Here is a 21,014-nt window from a genome sequence, read left to right on the forward strand (position 1 = left end):
CCCAGAGTCTGTCAAGACTGGCCCGTACGGGCAGGGGTACCTTTACCTTTACCTTTATTGATGTGATAATTTGAGAGATGGCTTGGGGGAGGGGGGAATCAACTTCTACTAGTTTAGTTAAGGTACTTCAGATGCTAGACCGACATCTGCATCTCTTTTTGAAGAACCAACTGGACTCCCTGCAAGTTTTCCATAAGACTATGAAAGCCTTTCAAGGCAACACAGAACTAGTCATCCAGCAGGTGAAGTATTCCAAGAAACCTGTCAGTTTGTGTTTAAGAGCAAGAAGCAGAGACAGCCACTCAGCACGGACCAGGCAGGAATCTGGATAGGCATGGGATAGCCTCCCACTCCACATGCTTGCAAAGGAGGAGTAAAGATTACCACTGTCCCCACTTGGCCACAAAATTCAATGGGTGACCTTGGGCCAGCCGCTGCCTCTCAACCTAACAGGGTTGTTGCAAGCAAAAAATGTGGAGGAGCAGAATTTCTGTATTCCGTCTTGAGCTCTCTGAAGGAAAGGCGGAATACAGATGCAATTGATGGCAAGAATAATGAGCAGTCACCCGGCCCCATTCCTTCGAAGGACGATACCTGCCTGCCCCATCTTACAAACTTAAGGATAACCCCTGATGTATTCGGACAATTCAAGCCTGTCTACCTGGCCCAGCACCAGTGCTTTTTTTCCCCCTAAAAAAATGTTTAGGGGTACAGTGGTACCTCGAGTTACATACGCTTCAGGTTACAGACTTCGCTAACCCAGAAATAATACCTCGGGTTGAGAACTTTGCTTCGGGCTGGGAACAGAAATCTTGCTCCAGCAGCGCAGCAGCAGCAGGAGGAGGCCCCATTAGCTAAAGTGATACCTCAGGTTAAGAACAGTTTCAGGTTAAGTACGGACCTCCGGAACGAATTAAGTACTTAACCCGAGGTACCACTGTACTCTCATTTTGACTCAAGGAAATCACCATTTTATAGTTCAAATCCTGCTAACTTAATATAGTAAATGGACAAAAGTACAAAGACTCACAAAACGTTTAGGGGTATGCATACCCCTGCGTCCCCCCAAGAAAAAAAGCACTACTGCCCGGCACCTCAGCAGATGCCCATCGTGGCACAAAACATGCAAACTATCCCTGGGATGCAGGGCCGGCTCACCCACGAGGCAAGGCGACTGCCTCGGGCGGCAGGATCCCCAGGTCGGCATTTCATCCCAACCCCGTTCCTGAGGCACCTCTTCCCTGACCGCCTTCCTCCTCGGTACGGGGAGAGTTGGAGGAAGGGGACCGAAGTGCCGGCCCCCGTCCCTGGAAGCGTGGCGGAGGTGCGGCACTCTCCACATGCCCAGAGGCACCGCCGCCGGCCCTTCCGCGCCCTAGCCATCCATTCATCCACCCGTCCCTCAGCCCGAGCAGGCCCCTTCCCCGCGCCCGGCCACCTGCCCCGTCTCTCGCCTCCACTCACGGCTATAGAGGGCGAGGCAGGCGGCGTCGGGCCCGGTGCGGGCCTCCAGGCGGAGCGCCTGCTGCTCCTGGTGCCGCTGGATCTCGCCGTTGGCGTCGCCGATGGTCAGGAGCCGCACGCCGGGGAAGACCGACACCGACGCCGCCGACGCCATCTTGGCATCCCAGGCCCGACCCGCGGCCGCCGCTGCTGCTGCTGCTGCTGCTGTGAGGGGCGCCGAGGAGGAGGCGCAGCAGCAGGAGGAGAGGCCGGAAGCCGCGCCTGCTGAGCGTTGCCGCTCAGTGAGCGGGACAGCGCCCCGTGCGGGCGGCGGTGGAAGGAGCTCGCCGCGAAGGAGCCAGTGGGTGGGCGGGGGAGCGACAAGGGCGGAGGAGGGCGACCCCTGCCGGCCGACAGCGGGGACAAGCGCCCGAGGGGAAAAAGCGGGCGAAGGGGAAAAAAGAGAGGTTAAAGGGCCGAAGCGATCGTGCGCCGCGTGTCCGGATCCCAAGCAAAATCCTGCATTGTACGGAGCAAGGATGCATTGCATTGCAATTCATGAGCAAACTAGTACTTATTACTTAATAATATTATTACTAGTATTAATTATCTATTATTATTATTATTATTATTATTATTATTATTATTATATCCTGCATCTGCGGCGCAAAAACAGAGTGGGTATGCATTGAAATGGCAAACTCTGTAATTGTTGTTGTTGATTTATTTATTCTTCCCCCCCCCCTTTTCCCTGACAGGGACTCAAGGCAGCTTGTAGATAAAATGGGAACAGCTAAAAACATAGAAAAGAAAACAACTATCATAAAAAACCTTTTAATCATTAATAAAATTAAAAACATATATAAATATAAAAAACTAAATAAAAAAACTAGTCAAGCAAGTAGGAGGTTTCTTTCCCTTGCAGTGTTTTTCAAATAAACTGCACTGCCATAAAGAAGTGGGGGCAGCAGCCGGGGAATAATAATAATAATAATAATAATAATTTATTTACATGCCGCACTTCTGGCTGGGTTGCCACAGCCACTCTAGGCGGCTCCCAACAGAATATTACAAATACAATGACACATTAAACATTAAAAACTTCCCTAAACAAGTTCTTTTGAGAAGCCTTGTCATCGACTATAATGGGACCTCCAGGTTCAGAGGCCATATAGGGCAGATGCGCAAGGGACCGCTTTGCGTTTTGGTTTTCTTAATCTTAATTATTCTCTGCACTCTATAATGATGATGATGATGATGTTCAACAAAAAAGGTAGACAAAGATGTTATTTATTTATTTATTTATGTGTTTATTTACTTGGGACGCAGGTGGCGCTGTGGGTTAAAGCCTCAGCGCCTAGGACTTGCCGATCGAAAGGTCGGCGGTTCGAATCCCTGCGGCGGGGTGCGCTCCCGCTGCTCGGTCCCAGCGCCTGCCAACCTAGCAGTTCGAAAGCACCTCCGGGTGCAAGTAGATAAATAGGGACCGCTTACCAGCGGGAAGGTAAACGGCGTTTCCGTGTGCGGCTCTGGCTCGCCAGAGCAGCAATGTCACGCTGGCCACGTGACCCGGAAGTGTCTCCGGACAGCGCTGGCCCCTGGCCTCTTAAGTGAGATGGGCGCACAACCCCAGAGTCTGTCAAGACTGGCCCGTACGGGCAGGGGTACCTTTACCTTTTACCTTTTATTTACTTACTGACTGACAAGGTTCACACTCCCCCCCCCCCCGAAGAAGCTTAACAGAACGCAGAGGCAACAGGGGAGCTTTTCCCTCTGGAAGGAGGGGTGGGACGATCAAAATTTAAAAACAGTGTTGCCAGGAAGCTAAAACCAACCCCTTCTGACATGCTGCTTTGCCTGTATGTAATGAGTCCCCCTCCTCCTTGTCCCTGCAAGGAAGAGCACACAAACATACAAATCCCCCACTGAAGTGGTACAGTCCCTGCGCAGCTTCATTCTGCAAGGTGGTTGACGTGGCCACCAAAGCTTCAAGGAGATGTTTGTAGCAGGACAAAGGAACCGAGTATGCTATGGTGTGAGCGGAAATAAAGTTGCACTGTGTGGAGGGGAGCAGTTCTGGAAATAGCAGCAGAGAACTGAGAGCGGCAGCTGTTCTGAGACCAGGGAGGTTGACGTCTGAATTGCCCAGTGTTGAGAAATATTGGTCATTCTCCATTTCACTCACTTCCTGTTGCATCATAGTTTGCAGCGCCAGAGCGGGGAAGTCTGTAGTGGTTTTGAATGTGAGACATGGACTCATGGTTCAAATCCCAACTGCAATAAAACTCCCAGGGCAACCCTGACCAAGTCAGTTATCTCTCGGCCTAAGCTGCCTCACATGGCTGTTGTGAGAGGGAAAACAGTATGCGTGCCACTCTGAGTTCCTTGGAGGAAGGGCAGGGTAAAAATAAAGGAAATAACAAGTAAAAGGGGATTGAGCCCATTCACCTGTGCAAATTAACTGACCAGCATCATTATTGGTATCTGTCTCCATTCGTGGACCTCGCTTAGGCTGAATTTCAAGATAATTCCTCCTTGCAACATGAGACCTGAAAGCCAACTTATAGGTAAAAGGTAAAGGTATGGTAAAGGACCCCTGGATGGTTAAGTCCAGTCAAAGGCGACTATGGAGTTGCGGCACTCATCTCGCCTTCAGGCCGAGGTAGCCAGGATTTGTCCACAGACAGCTTTCCGGGTCATGTGGCCAGCATGACTGAACTGCTTCTGGTGCAACGGGACATCGTGACGGAAACCAGCACAGAAACGCCGTTTACCTTCCCACCAAAGTGGTACCTATTTATCTACTTGCACTGGCGTGCTTTCAAACTACTAGGTTGGCAGGAGCTGGGACAGAGCAATGGGAGCTCACCCCGTCACAGGGATTTGAACCGCCGACCTTCCAATCAGCAAGCCCAAGAGGCTCAGTGGTTTAGACCACAGCGCCACCCACATCCTGAAATACCAACTTATAACACCATAAAAAGGTAAAGGGACCCCTGACAGTTAAGTCCAGTTGCGAACGACTCTGGGGTTGCGGCGTTTGTCCGCTCCGCAGACAGTTTTTCTGGGTCATGTGGCCAGCATGACTAAGCCGCTTCTGGCAAAACCAGAGCAGCGCACAGAAACACCGTTTACCTTCCCGCCGGAGCAGTATCTATTTATCTACTTGCACTTTTTGGCATGCTTTCGAACTCCTAGGTTGGCAGGAGCTGGGACAGAGCTCACCCCGTTGCGGGGATTTGAACCTTTTGATCAGCAAGCCCTAGGCTTAGTGGTTTAGACCATAGTCACTCCTTAATGAGCTGGTACATTCCTTGGCAGTGGTCAGTAGACTTTCCTCAAACATAGCTGCTTAAATAGAAATGCTCAGTGTGACACACAGATGAGCTCCACTTTCTTTTTGGGGTGTTTGTGTGCGTTAGAATATGCTTCTCATTTTCACTGAGACAGAAAACAGCTTCAAGAGATTATGCTGAAGCCAAATACATCTGCCAAGCTGCTTGGTCCATCTTCTGCCCCCATACAGGTTGAAAAAGTAGGTTTTACGCTGGAAAGGGAATCTAAGATGCAGAGGAAGGAGAAGCACAGCTGAAGAACGCAGAGTCACCACTGCTGTTGTCACCAGAGCTCAGAGCCCCCCTTCTTGGCATCAGATGTCCTAGACCTCGCTCACTTCCTAGCAAGGCAAACAAACAGAAGTTTAAATCCAGAAACACTCCAAAAGAATGGCACCTTCTATCTGGATTCAAAACTGGATGCTGCAGACTGCAAACTGGGAAAGAGAGGAATCTCCACGGTCCCTGCAGCCCAGATTTTGTGGAGCCCAGATTTTGCTTTAGGATGCTGCAATGTTGCGCTGCATCCTGAATTTTTTTTGCAGTTAGGTGTGTATGCCTCTCCATGTGACTCTCTCAAGAAGTGCATGCTGTCTGAGAACATTTGCATTTATTTATTTAATATCCCACCCTTCCTCCCAGAGGGGCCCTGGGCAGTATATAAGAGGCCAGCTGAATTAAGCCAAAGGCCCATCTAGCCCAGAACTCTTTTCACAGTGGCCAACCAGGTGCATACAGGAATCCTGCAAGCCAAATCTGCTCACAAGAGTACTCTCTCCAACTACAATTGCCAGCAACTGGCATTCAGAGGTGGGCTGCCTCCGATAGTGGAAGTAGAACACTGCAGTGGCAGCTGGTGAAAGGTAAAAAGGTAAAGGACCCCTGGACGGTTAAGTCCAGTCAAAGGCGACTATGGGTTTTGCGGTGCTCATCTCGCTTTCAGGCCGAGGAAGCCGGCGTTTGTCCACAGACAGCTTTCCGGGTCATGTGGCCAGCAGGACTAAACCGCTTCTGGCGCAGTGGGACACCGTGACGGAAACCAGAGCACATGGAAACGCCGTTTACCTTCCCACCACAGCAGTACCTGTTTATCTACTTGCACTGGCGTGCTTTCGAGCTGCTAGGTTGGCAGGAGCAATTGATAGCCACACCTTCCACAAATTTGTCCCCAGAGTTCCTTAGCCACTGCTGGCATTTCCTGTGCGCAGGGTGTAGCAGGGCGGCCTTGGGTCCCCAGGGACTGCTGGACTACAACTCCCATCATCCCTAGCTACCAGGACTAGGGAGGATGGGAGTTGTAGTCCAACAACGTCTGGGGACCCAAGATTGAAAAAGGCTGCAACAGAGTATGGCAGCAGATTGGCAGCAGGGGGAAGCATACCCTGCAATGTTTTCTCACCCAAATCCAGAGCATACCCCGCCCTGCCGTCACCCCACCCGCTGCAGTCACCCCACCCCACAGCGTTGTTCATGTTGTTGCCTGTTGAGTGAAGGCAACTGACTAATTTACATGTATGCAAGTGAAGGATCAGTAGTAACCATCTTAGCTGGACCAAAAGAGCAGCCTGCCTGATGGACCAGTTTGCCTGGCAAAGGAACAGTTGGAAAATATTATGCAAGCCACTGCAGATACCAGTTTCTTCTCAGTAAGAGCTTATGCCACAACAGATATGTTCATTAGTCTTTAATGTGCCCCAGAATGCACTATTGCTTTTGATCCAGGAAAGTTATTCTGAATTTCCCAGTGTTTTTGGAAGGTAGGCTTTGGTTGCAGGCACTTAAGGAAAGATTGAGGATATGCGATCTAAATGCTGCTGTTTTTAGCAGAATAAAAACAAAAACTGTTCTTTTTGTCTCAAACATGCAAATGTGCAGGCAATTGCATTATTTTTGAAGGTTAAGTCACCCAGTTTTTATTCATCTCCTTCCAGTCTTGCCACAGTCCCAGAGCTGAAGAACTCTCAAAGTTCATCCTTATTGTTCCTACTTTTCCCAAATCAGGAATTCCAGAAATGGATGGAATCGGCAACATCTTCCCCACCTCCACATGACTCAAGTTCCGAATGTGTGATTGGCAGTGGAAGAGAAAGGTGAAGATGGAACTTTGTGATGGCAGGGACCAGGAGACTCTGGCCAAAAACGGTCGATGAACTCTGTTTCTGTTGATGATCTGAGAGGAACAACTTGCAGGGTATTGATGTCAGGGAGGAAGATTATCAGAGAGATCCTGAGCCGTGTGATCAAGTGAAAGGTCATTCTGATCCTCTAAAAGTACAAAAATCTGGCTTTTCCACAGAGCAGCGGGATGAAAGTCTTGTACTTGTAGCTGACGAGATCCAAGCACCGTTGTTCTCTATAGTTTCCTGGTCCGTTTTCTTGCGAGATAAAAATGCCAAGATGGAGATAAATTAAGGAGACAAAAAATACTAGAATGGGGAGAGCTAAACCATGGGGATGAGCTCCACATAACAGCCAAATCACCATTAAATTTCTCTCTCTCGTGATACGTTGGATGCCTTAACATATATCCTTGCTACCCAGCTCTTTTTGTGACTGCCTTAGGGTTATTCCTTGCTTTATAATAGCCCACAGAACTCTCTGATCTCAGTTCCTAAAAGCAACTAGATTCCAAGTTCTGGCTCCCATGTTAACAACTTACCATTGTAATAGTGTACATGGAGTTATCAAAGGATGTCTCTGCGGAAGAAGCAGCGTGAACAAGGTTACTTGATAACTGAATAAACTTTAGTTACACAAATGTCTTAACATCTAAAAGCAACCAAACAGCACTTGTAATATCTTCTTTTCATTGATCATGTGGGATCACACAGAATCAAGGAAGTTATGACATGTAGTGGTAAGATTATCAACACCAGCTCTAATTCCTTTTCAGTGAACTGATGGGTGTAATCTTTGTTCTTTCAGTGAAAAAAAGGAAAGGGGGTGGAAAGCATTCAGTACAAATGAATTAAAAAGTTATTCTGCTACTTTACTTTCTGTCCCTCCCTTCCCTCTGGAACTTTCCACTGTCAGCACAGCAACATAACATAGGAACAAGGTTTCTCTTACAGTAGTCTAAAGGTAAAGGGACCCCTGACCATTAGGTCCAGTCATGGCCGATTCTGGGGCTGCGGCGCTCATCTCACTTTATTGGCCGAGGGAGCCGGCGTACAGCTTCCGGGTCATGTGGCCAGCACGACTAAGCCGCTTCTGGCGAACCAGAGCAGCGCACGGAAATGCTGTTTACCTTCCCGCCGGAGCGGTACCTATTTATCTACTTGCACTTTGACGTGCTTTCGAACTGCTAGGTTGGCAGGAGCTGGGACCGAGCAACGGGAGCTCTCCCCGTCGCGGGGATTTGAACCGCCAACCTTCTGATCGGCAAGTCCTAGGCTCTGCGGTTTAACCCACAGCGCCACCCGCGTCCCTACAGTAGTCTAGAGATGCCAATAATAGGAATGGAACACGGTATGTAATATGCCTGCATCTCCCCCTGTTTGTAGAGTATGGCTTTGGCCTGGAGAGAACTTGTTTTGCTAAGGCAAAGCTTTCTTTTTTCTGGGCATTGGGCCACCAACATGAGCAGTAGTCCTTTCCTCCGCTGTTCCTGGCTTTGTCTGCTTTTAACTGGGCCAGACTCATTTTTCACCTGTATTTCTTAAATTCCTGATGTAAATAATACGTTGCCAATGATAAGCAAACCATCACTTGCAAAATCTGGGTTGTGATGCGAAGTGAATGGGCTCCTCTCTTTTGCGTGCCAATGAATACAAAGCTGCATAGCCCTGCTCAGGAATAAGAGCACAACCGATATCCTTGACCCCATTGCTGGGTCTTGTCCCAAGCTCAGCATTCAGGTGGTATTTGTGACCACTGATCTCTCTAGGCTGATGCTTCACCTGCCTCTGATACACAAATGCAAACAGAAGCAGCCACGGAAAATGTGCAGTCACCCGTCCTTGGCACTTACATTTAACATACCTGTGGTGGGGTAGCCTGTTTCTGTCCAGCAGGAGTCCAGTACCCTAAGCAAATAAAAATATATATAACTAACGGGAATATTCTGCAATTCTGCAGTACTTGTTAGCTCTCCCAAAGAAAGCTGCTGAGAGTTACTGCCTACATTAGTTTCCCACCTGGCTAATTTATCCTAATTTATCAGGTTTGATTTATCCTTTCAGGCACAAAGACAAGACTCTGTTTCCTGGGTCTGTTGTATAGACAAGTGGATTTCAACTGGAGCAAGCTCTGCCCTCTACTGCATGGAGTGTGGTGATCGCTATAAGCAAGGTTGCTTGTTCGCCCTTCACACTTTGTAGGACAATATACTGTATTTTTAGCCCTATAGGACGCACTTTTTCCGCTCCAAAAATGAAGGGGAAATGTGTGTGCATCCTATGGGGCGAATGCAGGCTTTCGCTGAAGCCTGGAGAGCGAGAGGCATCGGTGCACACCGACCCCTCTCGCTCACCAGGTTTCAGGAAGCTATCCGCAAGCCTCCCACGCGAGGCTTGGGGCGGCAGCCTGCATCCCGAAGCACGGGGTGCCCTCCGGAGGACGCCCCGTGCTTCGGGAAGGTGTCCGCAAGCCTCCCGCACCTGGTGGGAGTTCCCGCCGGGCTCCCAAGGCTTGCAGGCAGCAGCCTGTTCTGGGGGCTGGGATCGGGGGAAGCTCGGGCTTCCCCCGCGCCAGCCCCGTGCCTGGGGGGGGAAAATATTTTTTTTTCTTTATTTCCCCCCCAAAAAAATAGGTGCGTCTTATGGGGCGGTGCGTCCTATGGGGCGAAAAATACGGTAACCCCTTTGTGTTCCATGTTGCTTTTCTATTGTGCCAGGATAGGTCAGTTGGTTAGAACGTGGTCTGATAATGCCAAGGTTGCAGGTTCAATCCCTGGACAGCTGCATATTCCTGCATTGCAGGGGGCTGGACTAGATGATCCTCAGGGTCCCTTCCAACTCTACAATTCTTTGATACTCACCCCTTAGCTGGGGAAAACTTTCTTCAAGCAAGCCCCTCAGGAGAAACATCCACAAGGGGAAAAGCTACTCTCTGCCTCTGCCCCAGTAATTCCATACTCTAGCCAGGCACAGGTCTGCCCCACTGCACACACACACACACACACCCAATTTTCAGGACACATCGGAAATATTTCACCTCGACCAGTTTTTTGAAACTGCATAAGTGGGGGTGAGCTCCTCTCACCTTTGCTTCTTTCTTCTCTCTTTAACTAGTAAAATGGGAAGAAACAAGAGGGAAGTATCAGAATAGGAAATGCAGTCCTGTCATTATTAGGCACTCTGAAGGTACAAAGTCCCTACTGCTCGTGTCCAGTTGAGGGCTGCAATTTTAACAACAACAACAACAACAATTTTATATGCCCCCCCCCCATCTGACTGGGTTGTCCCAGCCACTTTGGGCAGCTCCAAACAGAAAATAATAAAAGCACAATACAACATCACACACTAAAAAATTCCCTGAACAGGGCTGCCTTCAGATGACTTAAAAATCACCTAGCAGTTTATCTGTTTGACATCTGCTGAGAGGGCATTCCACAGGGTGGGTGCCACTACCAAGAAGGCCCTCTGCCTGGTTCCCTGTAACTCTGCTTCTTGCAATGAGGGAACGGTCAGAAGGCCCTCGACGCTGGACCTCAGTGTCCAGGCTGGACGGTGGGGGTGGAGATGCATGCCATACTTACGGCATACATCACCCAGCTTGTGACCCTAAATTTCCTGCCTTTTACCCCCATGCATAACAATGGCTTCTCTTACCACTCTGCAGATACCTGGGCACACATTGCTCTGTCCTCGCGGTCCCCTTCATTGCCAGCTCTAGGCCTTATTCCCAACAGAGATCCGGGAGTTTCCAGAGCATGCACCCAACGAGAGGGGTTGTTGATGTGTGCAGCAGCCATGCTTCCCTGCCATCTGCACACGCTTTGGCAATTCACTTCACACACTGGCCAGATGTGGAAATGGCAAGGTGTGGGGATGGGGGCATTTTTACCTTGACAAGGATTAACTAACTGAATACATAGCTGTCAACATTTCCCTTTCCTTGCGAGGAATCCTATTCGGAATAAGGAGATTTCCCTTAAAAAAAGGAAAATGTTGACAGCTATGAACCGGAACTGTGTCAGCAATATGAATACTAAGGTGAAACTACTCAGACGTGGCGTGTGGTGAAATTTTTCATAGGAGAACAGGCACCACCTTGCAAGGGCAAGGGGGGAGGCGGGAGAAATGTCACACACGTGAGCATCTTTCTGGGCTTTGGGAAGGAGGAGCCAAACCTCTGACAGGATGTTGAAGACCTCCTGCCTCCTTCCCAAAATCAGTCATGCTGTGGGAAGGTGGCAGGAGGGCTCTTGGACCCTGTCTGAAGCATCATGCCTTCCTCCCTAAGCAAGGTAGAAGCTTCCCAGGCTTCGGGAAGGAGGCACCAGACTTTAAGACATAAAATACTCTAATTTACCAGGAACATTTGTGGGACTGGCCTAGTCAGCCACGTTCACCGACTGTACACCACCGCTAGTAAGAAACTGTACCTAATGCTTCCTGCTACACTATAGGACCCTTTAGCATTTCTAAGGCATTACTTTCCATAATCGGCTGGAAGTGGATTTAAAATGGTGTTTCTACATGGCAATTAGAACTCTATTATCTAGTAATGCTCAGGAGGCCCATGGCCAGAACACTGCTATAATATTTACTCAGAAGTAAGTCCCATTCAGCAAAGGTCCTCTTCAGTTTTCCCTTTAACTAGAAGCTTCCTCTTTGCGTCTTCTGTCCCTATAATAGCCCCGTTCAGCTAAATTGTTCCTTAATTAGTCAGTTCCTGTTCACTGCTGGAGTGGGGGCTAATTACTAGTCTCATCTCTGCAGCTAAAGTTTTTTTTAATTGAAATTTGTTTTTGATTGAAACAAATATGGGGGAAATACACAATAAAGACAAAAAAGATGCAAAAATAAGTATTCGCATATTCTACACACATACACAGACAAGGTAGCAGTGTTGGTCCATAAGAAAAAAACCTCAGAAATCTATCGTTGGATGATATCTTTATTAGGACCAACCAAAATGTCACAATCTGGTGGCAAGCTTTTAATCAGAAGAGATGTTACAGGAAGCAAGGGATGAGGAGGATGATACTAATATTCATTTTCTTTTTAAACACACAGTTGTAATTAGATGAAATAGTGTTTTTTTTAAAAATGAGATATTTCTTTGGCTGCAAAGAGGAAACCAGTAATTAAAATATTCTGCCTCTCTGCATAAAAACAGTACGGTAACTGATTAATTCAAGGCCAATCTCACAGTGAATGGGAAGGAACTAACTACAGAGGTTACAAGGAGGAAACTTCTAATTAAAGACACAGTAGCCCTAGAAAGCCATAATAGTGCTGTTCCTGCTCATATTGTATATTACTAAAGAAAAACATTGGTCTGCAATGGGCTGATAATGATGTCAACTGGATTTTCCATTTAAGAAAGTAATTACTTTTCAGAGCAGAGAGAATATAAATCTTTCAGATATTTTACAGCTAAAGTTTGTCAGCAGTCTAACCCCTCATCCAGTTTTCCATCACTGTTGCGTATCGTGCACTCATGGTTCGGGACTGTTTTGGCAAAATCTTTTGTCGTCAAGTAATATACCAAAAGGCCACAAAGTGAAACAGGGTCTGTAAGAAAGTCCTAGAGGTTTCCAACCTAGGCTAGGCATCATCCTTATTGGCCAGTGCCCTTAAACAGGAAGATTAGACATATTCATTTTCTGAATTCCACATACAGCGTCTCAATGCAACTGCGGCCACCAGCAGGATCACAGCCAGGAGCAATACTCCAACTACACTCAGGACAACGGGGAGAACCCAGAATGGACCTGGAAATGGAGGCAGCAAGAGAACAAAGCAAGAAAATATAAATCTACTTTTCTGGAGTGTGGATCAGTGTGTGTGTGTATTTGTGCTCTTTCTCTCCCCTATCCTGCCCCAGGTAAGCTCCAAAAGGCCTTTCGGCTGCACTTCCATGCATCTTTCCCCAAACATTTCCCTAGCAGCCCTCTGACACGTTTCCCAAACACTCACTGCTTATCTTCCCTTTAGCGCCTACCTTTTGAATCAGATCTCGGCTGAGCTGTTGGAGGGAAAGTGGTCAAGCTGGATGCTGAAACAAAAAAGAAAAAGAAGAGATGACCGGGCAGTTTTTCCTTTTTGAGAGGAATGTATAAATGTAAAAGAAAAAGTGGTTTGCTAAAGTCAGTCATCTCCCCACCCCTACAAGAGCCAAACATGGTCTCCAGGAACAGAAAAATGGGTGCTTCGAGATAATTAAAAGATCCAGTTTTTCTGTGGGCACATTTGGTACATCAGCTTCTACATATTCTGGCTTTTTTTCAGACATGGATTGCAATGATCTCAGGCAGGCAAGCAAGCCCTGATAAGAAGTAATGAGTCTCCGGCAGTTTTATGTATGTTTATTTACAAAAAACACACATCCAGAGCATGGCTTCTCACCTGCTCACATTGACGATAGTTGGTCAGTCTGAATCTTTGCCCCTCCCACAGCAGGAAGCAAGCCAAACTCCCGCCCTTCCCCTCTTGCCCTTCTGTTGTCTTCTGATCTTATTTTTCACTTGATACATTCAGTCCTCTGCTTATCTGCTGATTGCCTAGCAACACTCTGGCTGCCTCCTAACTCTCCCACTTCTTGAGAGCTAACAGTGTCTTCTTCTGGAAGCGGGAGTCAAACTGCCCCTTCTCGGCTCTGTCAGCCAGCTCTCATCTGCAGTCTGTCTCTCTCTCACTTAGCTCAATTTCTGAGCCTGACTCTTCCCCTGCGCTCTGGTAAGCCACGTTCCTGACATGGGTATTGATTGCTATTGCACTGCTCGTGAGTCACACCAGTGGGCAGAGCTTAACAGAATGTCTCCAGGTTGTGTTTTCCTGCCCATCCCCAAAGTCACTCCACCATGGACCTGCACTACCAATTAAAATTTATACAAAACTTATACATACACTGTTGTGGTGCAACGGTTAAAGTGTTGATCTAGGACCCATTCAGCCACAAAGCTCACTGGGTTTCATAGATCAATTTAATCTTTCTTTACGGCTTGTTTGTGTTTCCTTTCTGTCCCATCACCTTCCAGGGAGAGAAATCATGATCCTCTGCATACTGTCTAAACTGCCCAGCACTTCTAAGAATACCAGGCCAGGGTTTGTTTGTTTTTAAGAGGAGGGCTTAAGAAATGAATCAGTGGTGGTCCCTTTTAGGGCTCCAACAGGTTTCCAAGTTTGTCAGGTGCTAATTGCAGGCCCTGACCAATATTGTGAAAACCCTGCCAGAGCAAGGGATATCCCTACCAAGGTATAGCACAGTTGGTAGAGCATGAGACTCTTAATCTCTGGGTCATGGTTTTGAGACCATGAGTGAAAGATTCCTGCATTGGTTCAATTCGGCCTATCCTAAAAAACCTCAACAATTTCAATCAAAAAAAAAAAAAAAAGCTCAACAGCTTTGGGATAAAATCATAAAAAGGTCAACAACTTCAATCCTAAAAGCACAACTTTGGCCGGCCCTCACAGCCCTTCACTTCATCAAATTTGGCCCTCTTTGAAAAAAGTTTGGACACCACTGGAACATATTTTTAATTATTTTAGTTGTGTTCTATGTTATAAATCAAGCATTGCTAGAAATTGTGTGCCCCCCCCCGGTGTATTTCATTCATATAGATATTTGTTGTGGCGTGAGCACATTTTTATTTTGGAAGTGCGACCCAGAGGGGGGGAAGTTTGGGAACCTCTGGCCTAGAATTCAAAAGTCAAGATTCTCACCATACTATGTAGACCAGGGCTTTCCAACCTTTTCATGCCGATGACACATTTTAGACATGCATCATTCAGTTTTCCTAGCAAACCGGAGGTTAAACTAACCCCTTTTCCAGCCCCAGGATGAGCACAGGTAGTGTTCACACAACATACCTAAACACTGCAGCTGACACACTAACGTGTCACGACACACAGTTTGGAAAGCTCTGGTGTAGCCTCTACAATGGGGTATGATGTGGGTCATGCTTGCAAGCGGTGCGGGTGCGACCAATCCCCCAAAAGGAGCTCATCAAGCTTTGGTAGCACTCACCTTCCACTGTAATCTCAAGGGGGTTGCTAAACCCAGACGGTTTCAATGCACTTCCATTGTAGACGCCAAACTGGCACTTGTACTGCCCTCCATCACTGCGAGTGATGTTCTCCAGAAGGAAAATAACTTGGTGCTGTGCTTCTGCGGCATGCACAACCTGCAGCGGCTCCCCGTGGCTCACCTTGAACAAATAAAACAAGGCATCCTTGTACTGCCTGGGTGCCAAACAAACAATCTTAATGGAGTCTCCTTCGTTGAGTATGTCAGAAAGCACATCCAGAAAAATAAGTGGAGAGGGAAGAAGGCTGGAAGCCACCAAAGAGCCTGAAACAGCACAATGGAAAGAGTGAGGTTTCAATAATAATAATAATAATAATAATAATAATAATAATAATAATGCAGTTTCATCAGTAACGAGGTGGTACTTTCAAAAGGCACAGCCAAGTGATTGTACGAGTAGGAATCTGCTGAAGCAATGCTAGTCTTTCCTACAGCAGATGTGGTATAGATGTCCACCTTGTCTTGATCAGTTTTTGTGAGCTCTCAAATCATGAAAAAAAACAAAACAAAAAACAGGCATAAGTATTATGGTCAAATTTTCAGAAAATTCAGAGCTGGTGTTCTTAGACTGGGTGGGTGGGGTGGGGTGTTCTTTGGGTGCTTTCAGACTGGCTGTCTAGTTAAGGCTGTTTCCACCTTGGGCATTTACTGTGGAATAACCAGCCTTTTAAGAGGACATAACATAATGATCAAAACACCCTGCCCCAATATTTTTCCTGTCAAGCTTCTGTTGTCACCCTGCTTCCAAGCTCAGAAAACCCAACATTCATGTATCGATACAAACCTCTTTCTTTTCCCTTCTTGTTCAAATTCTTTCACTTTATCTGTCCACTGGAATTTTTCAATAAAATATAAATGTTTGGAGTTGCCTGCCACTCAAGCCTTTTTCCTGCCCTTTGCTCTGAATGCTGTAACTTCCCCTTTCCAACAATTACTACATCAGAGGGGCCTGTTCTTGCCCTCCTTTTCTGCTCAGGTCTTCAAGTTAGAGAAGCAGTACAGCAAACCAATAGACCCCACCTGGAGTCCTGCGTCCAGTTCTGGCCACCACAATTTAAGCAGGATATTGTCCTGCTGTGGAATGTGTGCAGAGGAGGGCAACCAAGATGATGAAGGGCCTGGAAACCAAGCCTTATGAGAAACGGTTGAGGGAGTGGGTATGTTTAGCCTGGATAAGAGAAGACTGAGAGAAAAGAGGACAGCCATCTTCAAGGGCTGTCACGTGGAGGATGGAGCTAGCTTGTTTTCTCCTACTCCAGATGGTAAGACTGGAACCAATGGCTTCAAGTCACAAGAAAGGAGATTCTGATCAAACATCAGGAAGAACTTTCTGGCGGTAAGAGCTGTTCGACAGGTGGTGGGCTCTCCTTCATTGGAGGTTTTTAAGGACAAGTTGGATGGCCATCTATCAGGGATGCTTTAGCTGAGATTCCTGCATTACAGGGGGTTGGAATAGATGACCCACAGAGCCTAGGACTTGCCGATCAGAAGGTTGGCGGTTCTAATCCCACGATGGGGTGAGCTCCCGTTGCTCGGTCCCTGCTCCTGCCAACCTAGTACAGTGGTACCTCAGGTTACATACACTTCAGGTTACATACTGTCAGGGACTCAGCGGGAGCGCAGGGAGGAGAGGAGATGGAAAGCGAGGGGGAGCAATCCGAGGGCAGCGTAGGAGAAGATGACAGCAGCCCGATAGATTCCATGAGCCTCTCCAGCGAATCGGAAGATTCACAGAAGGGGGCGCCGATGGGCAGGGCAAGGGGCGACCCAAGGGGGACACCCCAGAAGCAAGGGGCCAGCGGGGACTCCCAGAGCAGCAGTTGCAAATCAGGACCAGCTTCCCCACCAGAGCGTAGTGGGGGGGAGGAGTCCCAGGTGTCAGAGCCCACATATGCACCACCAGCGAGAGAAGATGAGTCAGGGTGGACCACGCCTCCATCGGAGAGCAAGTTAACGGTTAAGAGGAAAGTTGCAGGCTGGGCGCGCGCGCCAAGTTCAAAGGTACAGGCGAGCGGCACAGAAGGTAGCCCGGATAGGGAACCAGGTCCTAAAGCCCGCCGGAAGGAGGGGCAAGAATCGTCAGGGTCAGCGTCAGAGGAGTCCAGGAAGGATGAGACCCTAGCGGGCAGGAGGGCCCAGAGGAGAAAGGAATTTAGGAAGAGGTGGAGCAAAGCGAGAGTCTTAAACTGGTGTGGAGGGGGAGGAGACTCAGACAGGACTTCGCCGGTCTAAGGTCGGGACGTAGAGCTGCACGCTGCGGCTTTGAAATGGAGACTGAATCTCAATAAAGACTTTTGTACATAACTACAGCCTAGCGTTGGTCCTCTGTGAGCTGGGACCTGGAGGCAGCTCTGACACATACGCTTCAGGTTACAGACTCCGCTAACCCAGAAATATTACCTTGGGTTAAGAACTTTGCTTCAGGGTGAGAACAGAAATCGTGCTCCAGCGGCGCAGCAGCAACAGGAGGCCCCCATTAGATAAAGTGGTGCTTCAGGTTAAGAACAGTTTCAGGTTAAGAATAGACCTCCGGAACCAGTTAAGTACTTAACCCGAGGTACCACTGTAGTTCGAAAGCATGTGAAAGTGCAAGTAGATAAATAGGTACCACTCTGGCAAGAAGGTAAACTGAGTTTCCGTGTGCTGCTCTGGTTCGCCAGAAGAGGCTTAGTCATGCTGGCCACATGACCCGGAAGCTGTACGCCGGCTCCCTCGGCCAATAAAGCGAGATGAGCGCCGCAACCCCAGAGTCGTTTGCGACTGGACCTAACAGTCAGGGGTACCTTTACCTTTAGGGTCCCTTCCAATTCTACAATTATATGATTCTAACCATTCTATAATGTAACTGCACAGCAGAATCCGTTTAGCTCCGCCACAAAATTGGCTACATATGATGTTGTTGGGCCCCTGGAGGCCAATTCATATTTCTTCCCCTTACGTTGCGAATGCCGCAGAGCAAAATTCACACTATGCTTGCAAGCTTCTCAGCTTCTGAAATGAGCAGTGAACCTACTTTGCCCTTCTTGTGCTTCTAACGTCGTGTTAAGAACCTATCCAAATTTTGGCCTTAGGGAAAAGCTTTCCCTAAGGCTTTTTAATATTTATAAAATGCTTTAGTTATTTAGAAAGCTTTTTAACAATAAAAGAAAAAGTACTGATGTTTTGCATTAATGCTTGGGCAAAACATCATCAAAATTATCATCAAAATTATATAAACAGGAATCAGCTGTAATATATAAACAAGAATCATATGAAACATGATAGAGATGGTGATGTTTGGTTTTGTGCTCTTGCACACACACCTTACAAAATTCCCTGAAAGTGTGCAACAGGGCACTATCCCAAACTGAATATTATAGAACACTATCAAAAATTCCAGCCTGCTTTGTTTACTTATGACCTCTTTCCTTGTCAGATATGAATTTGTTATTTAGGCCACAATTGTGACTACCCGTGTTTTTGCGTAGCCTCATTCCCTCTTCTAATCTTTTTTTTTTATTTTTAATTGAGCATTGCAGGCTGTTTAACAACAAATAATATTTCCTCACCTTCAGCCCTCCTCTTTGTAACAGGTCTTCTTAGAATCCCATCCAATGGTTTAGTAAGGCCAAAGCCTACTCGAAAAGTCAACATCTCAGTGTAACATTAACAGTAAGTTGCCTACCGTACAAGCTAACACCTGGTTAGTTTTCCCTCCCTTCATTTTTTCCCCTCTCCCTTTTGGGTAGCCGTCAGAAAGTCCTTGCACAAAAGAAGGCGTTAAAAAATAGCAGAAAACATACCAGCTAGCAGAAGAAAGAGAATTTTCAGATCCATGGTTTTGTGGAGCATTTTGTATCTTTTGTAAACAGAGATGGAAAAAGCCAACTGTTCATTGCAAATTCCTTGCAAGATGTGAAAGAACAAAAAAAAGAGAAGACAATTTGCTTAATGTGGAGTTTCGCCACCTAAGGAGGAAATTGCAATCTGTCCAAAGTTACAAGACCTTTCAACTTCCTGTTGCGAATATGACTTTATTGTTTCCCTCTCAAATCCATTGCCATAACAAATGCACAATCACTGGTTGCTTTGTAACTACTGTAAGAGCTTCCCTATTGTAAAGAGTGTCCTGTCTAGCCCTGCAGAACCCAGAGTGCTCCCTATGACAATGAAACAGGGTGCCATGGGCAGAGATCCAGCACTGTTTAGAATACGCAACCATACCTCCCATGTGGCATTAATGACAGGATTTGTAAGCGAGAAGACAATGGGAAAGCTTTCCCCATTTGCCTCCCTTACAGCAGAGGAATATTTCAGGTCATTGGGAGAGTCAAAATTACTTCAGGATTGCTCTCCTGTACTATTTCAGACATATGGGTTATATATTTAGATATTTGTGCATTTATGAATATTTGTGTGGGTTAAACCACAGAGCCTAGGACTTCCCGATCAGAAGGTTGGCGGTTCGAATCCCCGTGACAGGGTGAGCTGCCATTGTTCAGTCCCAGCTCCTGCCAACCTAGCAGTTCAAAAGCACGCCAGTTCAAGTAGATAAATAGGTACCGCTCTGGCAGGAAGGTAAATGGCGTTTCCGTGCACTGCTCTGGTTTGGCAGAAGCGGCTTAGTCATGTGGCCACATGACCCGGCAGCTGTACGCTGGCTCCCTTGGACAGTAAAGCGAGATGAGCGCTGCAACCCCAGAGTCGTCCACGACTGGACCTAACGGTCATGGGTACCTTTACCTTTATTCTGTATTGGAGACCTCTGAATTCTTCTAACACCTGGAACCAAGGAGATAAGTAACTACAGTATCTGAAGGCAGCCCTGTATAGGGAAGTTGTTTTAATGTTTTATTATGTCTTTATATATGTTGGAAGCCACTCATAGAATGGCTGGAGCAGGCCAGTCAGATGGTTGGGTTATAACAACAATGTATAGAATAAGAGAACAAGGAGAACACACATTTTAAAAAGATTGGAAAATGTTTATTGAATATATGGGTGAAAATTGTGCACATTTAAAAACGCTGGCATCATTCAAGATAAATTCAACAGTGTAGATAAGTTTTGATGGATGTAAGAATGGAATACTGAATGGTTTAGTTTATGTAAAATATGCAGGGATTTATGGTATGTAAACTGAACCACGGAAAGAGAAGAAGGGAAGTCATTGATTTAAGGTTGTTTATATGAATATTCTGGACGCGGGTGGCGCTGTGGGTAAAAGCCTCAGAGCCTAGGGCTTGCCGATCGAAAGGTCGGCGGTTCGAATCCCTGCGGCGGGGTGCGCTCCCGCTGCTCGGTCCCAGCGCCTGCCAACCTAGCAGTTCGAAAGCACCTCCGGGTGCAAGTAGATAAATAGGGACCGCTTACCAGCGGGAAGGTAAACGGCGTTTCCGTGTGCGGCTCTGGCTTGCCAGAGCAGCGATGTCACACTGGCCACGTGACCTGGAAGTGTCTCCGGACAGCGCTGGCCCCCGGCCTCTTGAGTGAGATGGGCGCACAACCCCAGAGTCTGGCAAGACTGGCCCGTACGGGCAGGGGTACCTTTACCTTTTTTATATGAATATTCTAAAATGTAAAACAGAAAAAAAATTAATAAAAATTTAGCAGAGAAAGAAAGGAAGAAAAGAACGTCCCTATTCAATGTTGGAGGATATGCCTGAGGACAAGACCCCTTGTCGGGTCTCTTGCGCCCATGCCCAGTCAGGGGAACCAATTCTGCAATGGGCCAAGGACCCCGGAAATATTTTTGTAAGAGGATGGGCTCCATGCAGCGGATAGCACGAGCCACGCTGCCTCCTTTACGCGCGGCTTCCTGCCCGCCGAGTTTGTCTGGTCAGCCGCTTCGGCTTGCCCCGAGAAGGACAAAGCGATGGACAAATCGAATAACGAATAAGTAGAAGGGAGAGAGAAAGAACAATGCGGCCCGGGGCTCCGTCGGCCCGCGCGAGACTGCAGCTGCTCTGTGCGCGCCCTCCGGCGCCGGCGTCCCGCCCGAGCGCGGCCGCCTCTTCCTCTCCAAGGAGGCGGCCCGGCCCCGCTCTCCTTCCGGCGCCA

At 47.5% G+C, this 21,014-nt stretch overlaps 2 protein-coding genes across 6 annotated transcripts in view; both read right to left on the reverse strand.

The window, feature by feature from the left end:
• CARM1 (coactivator associated arginine methyltransferase 1) overlaps positions 1-1,798 on the reverse strand; it is a 41,344-nt gene extending 39,546 nt beyond the window's left edge. Inside the window, exon 1 of one of the 2 annotated variants that reach the window (XM_079959496.1) lies at positions 1,465-1,663. In XM_079959496.1, the coding sequence (XP_079815622.1) occupies positions 1,465-1,618 (154 nt within the window). In that variant the 5' untranslated portion in view covers positions 1,619-1,663. Of the gene's footprint in view, positions 1-1,464 lie in introns of both variants that reach the window. The other variant, XM_079959497.1, reaches the window with a different exon arrangement.
• A 2,212-nt stretch (positions 1,799-4,010) lies between these two features.
• LOC307206483 (protein HIDE1) lies at positions 4,011-19,393 on the reverse strand. Of its 4 annotated transcripts, none has more exons than XM_079959803.1 (8): positions 18,758-19,392; positions 14,916-15,239; positions 12,891-12,944; positions 12,568-12,660; positions 9,981-10,005; positions 8,749-8,803; positions 7,438-7,475; positions 4,011-5,119 (listed from the first exon to the last, which is right to left on the reverse strand). In XM_079959803.1, exons 1-8 carry the CDS (start codon positions 18,804-18,806, stop codon positions 5,113-5,115), a joined length of 645 nt encoding a protein of 214 aa, XP_079815929.1. In that variant the 5' UTR covers positions 18,807-19,392; the 3' UTR covers positions 4,011-5,112. The 4 variants fall into 4 exon arrangements, with proteins under 4 accessions (XP_079815929.1, XP_079815928.1, XP_079815927.1 ...); XM_079959802.1 differs by having other exon boundaries at positions 8,760-8,803; positions 18,758-19,390; XM_079959801.1 differs by lacking the exon at positions 4,011-5,119 and adding an exon at positions 6,663-7,153 and having other exon boundaries at positions 8,760-8,803; positions 18,758-19,393.
• Between the last annotated feature and the right edge of the window lie 1,621 nt (positions 19,394-21,014).

The sequence above is a fragment of the Podarcis cretensis genome (genome assembly GCF_951804945.1).
Source record: "Podarcis cretensis genome assembly, chromosome: 17".
Lineage (NCBI taxonomy): Eukaryota > Metazoa > Chordata > Lepidosauria > Squamata > Lacertidae > Podarcis > Podarcis cretensis.

Excerpts from the sequence above, each read along its gene's own strand:
- LOC307206483 (XM_079959801.1), bottom strand. The coding sequence starts at position 18,806 with ATGCTCCACAAAACCATGGATCTGAAAATTCTCTTTCTTCTGCTAGCT. Across the intron at positions 7,476-8,759 it reads AACAGGCTACCCCACCACAG|AGACATCCTTTGATAACTCC; the intron begins GTATGTTAAATG and ends CTTCTTCCGCAG. Across the intron at positions 7,154-7,437 it reads CCATGTACACTATTACAATG|AAAACGGACCAGGAAACTAT; the intron begins GTAAGTTGTTAA and ends TTATCTCGCAAG.